Raw genomic sequence first — 2,627 nt, forward strand, 5'->3', positions numbered from 1 at the left:
TAGGGTCCCAAGGCTTTGGGCCATCCTCAACTGCTTTCCCAAGCCACATGCAGGAAGATGGATGGGAAGCAGGGCTACCGGGATTAGAACCGGTGGCCATATGGGATCCCAGCACGTGCAAGGCGAGGACTTTAACCACTACGCTATTGCGCCAGGCCCAAGGGAAATTTTTTTTAAAACACGCCAGACACTACCCTAAGGTGTCTACAAGGGACCAGTGTGTGATATCTGACACTGCCACATCTGTAGTTGGCCTGCAGGGAGTCAGGATGACCTATGACCTTTCTATCTGTGTCCATCCCGAACACAGGTTCCCTGGTGATCAGCAGGTTGAGGCCACAGTGCAGGGGTCTCAGGGCCCTCCAGGCAGAGGACTAACCAGGGAGAAAGGGGCACAACAGTCCTGTCCCTGAAATACCCAGGCCCCTGATTTGCACATTGTCCTGCACACAGCCCAGCCCCCCCCCCCCCCCATGTAGTTATCTGGACCCGGCTGCTCCCTTGTCCTCCTTGGTAGATTCTCACTTTGAGAGGAGTTGGCACCGTGGCACTCCACCGTGAGAGGAGTTAGCCAGTTGGCACCTGGCCAAACCCTGGGCTTGCCCACCTTTCTGGAACACAGAATCCATCCTGGAGCCTAGGCGTGGGACTGTGGACAATGGTTTGGGAAACAATGGAATACCAAACCTATTGTACAAGAATTGTTCTCCGGTAGCCTGGGGGCAGTGTGGCTCCCTGGACCTGCCTACCCACCCCCGCCCTGCCCAACCATAACTTGATGAATGGAGTTATGTTCCGATTTCTTCATTACCTGTGCTGAGCTCCCCCACTCTCTGCATACTTTCTTTAAGCCTCAGTTTCCTCTGTCTGGAAAATGGGTTCCCATGGAGAGCACAGCTGCCCCGACAGAGGTGAAGATCAGGGTCAAATGGTGATCAGGATCCTACTCAAACCGGGTCATTTCTGTCTGTGTCCTTGCAGTAGCTGCTGATACTTGCGTCCACCATGAACTGGGGGGTCTTTGAGGGGCTCCTGAGCGGCGTCAACAAGTACTCCACGGCCTTCGGGCGCATTTGGCTGTCTCTGGTCTTCATCTTCCGCGTGCTGGTGTACCTGGTCACGGCAGAGCGCGTCTGGAGCGATGACCACAAGGACTTCGACTGCAACACCCGCCAGCCGGGCTGCTCCAACGTCTGCTTCGACGAGTTCTTCCCCGTGTCCCACGTGCGCCTCTGGGCCCTGCAGCTCATCCTGGTCACGTGCCCCTCGCTGCTTGTGGTCATGCACGTGGCCTACCGCGAGGCCCGCGAGAAGAAGCATCAGGAGCTAGTCGGGAAGGACGGTGGGCGCCTCTACCTGAACCCCGGCAAGAAGCGGGGCGGGCTGTGGTGGACATATGTCTGCAGCCTGGTGTTCAAGGCCGGCGTGGACGCCGCCTTTCTCTACGTGTTCCATTCCTTCTACCCCAATTACACCCTCCCCCCCTTGGTCAAGTGCCACGCAGCTCCATGTCCCAACACCGTGGACTGTTTCATCGCCAAACCCTCGGAGAAAAACATCTTCACCCTCTTCATGGTTATCACGGCCATCATCTGCATCCTGCTTAACCTGGTAGAGCTCACCTACCTGGTGGGCAAGAGGTGTCGTGAGTGCTTGGGGGCCAGGAGGGCCGGGAACACCTACCTGAGGTCTCACCCAGACTCTGTCTGCAAACAGGACGACCTCTTCTCAGGGGACCTCATCTTTCTGGGCTGTGACACTCCCCCACCTCTCTTGCCAGACTGTCCTCGAGACAATGTGAAGAAAACCATCCTGTGAGAGGTTTGAAGGGGCTGGCTGACAGACGAGATGGGGAGTGGAAGGTTCCAGATTCTGCTCCCATGGGCCCAGCCAGGGAGTTGAGCTTCCAGCAGCAGGAGACAGAGAGCCTGATAACGCTATTGCTCAAGTTCTGTGGCCTTGCACAAGTTAACCCTCAATTCTGGGCACCAGTTTCCTTCCCTGCAAATGGAGATTCTGAGGCTTGTGTCACACGGTGATTGCCAGGAAGGATCCAACAACAGAACAGATGTGCAGAATGGAACACAGAGTATGTGGCCCATGGACAGGCAGGGCTTAATAAAGGTCAATCCACACACTGATTCAAGGTTCTCTTTGGTCATTTAGCCTCTGTGACTCTTATCACCCATCCCTACCCTTCCAAAGACTGACCCAGCTGCTATGCTGCAACACACCTGCCAGTGAGAGCTCAGACAGCTGGTGGGCCATGCTAGGCTTCAAGCACACACAAAATGTGGAGCTACAAATAAGCCTGGTAGGAGAACTTGGGAAGCTTCCCAGCCAGGCTACACTTCCCACTGGGGAGCATGGGAGCTGGGGCTGGTGATAGGTCAGGCCATCTAGGCTGTAGCACCTATCAGCATACAGATAAGCCAGGGGCAGGTTGGATTGGGCAGGTCCACAGCACACACTGGCATGAGCCAGGCCAGGCTGGACTGCAATACCCAGCAGCTCATATGAGTGCTGTGGGCCAGGCTAGGCTAGATTTCTGCACCCACTGGTGAGAGTTGGGACTGGAGGCAAGCTGGGCTGAGCCAGGCTGCAGCACCTGTTGACAAATGCTGAGA

The 2,627-nt window shown here is 56.1% G+C and overlaps 1 protein-coding gene across 1 annotated transcript; it reads left to right on the top strand.

The window, feature by feature from the left end:
- Positions 1-1,005: 1,005 nt before the first annotated feature.
- Positions 1,006-2,132, top strand: GJB5 (gap junction protein beta 5). Its single transcript, XM_040974404.1, has one exon. It carries the CDS (start codon positions 1,006-1,008, stop codon positions 1,816-1,818), a length of 813 nt encoding a protein of 270 aa, XP_040830338.1. The 3' UTR covers positions 1,819-2,132.
- Positions 2,133-2,627: the final 495 nt, after the last annotated feature.

Source organism: Ochotona curzoniae, unplaced genomic scaffold (assembly GCF_017591425.1).
Source record: "Ochotona curzoniae isolate NIBS_2020 unplaced genomic scaffold, NIBS_Ocur_1.0 contig_2404, whole genome shotgun sequence".
Taxonomy (NCBI): Eukaryota; Metazoa; Chordata; class Mammalia; order Lagomorpha; family Ochotonidae; genus Ochotona; species Ochotona curzoniae.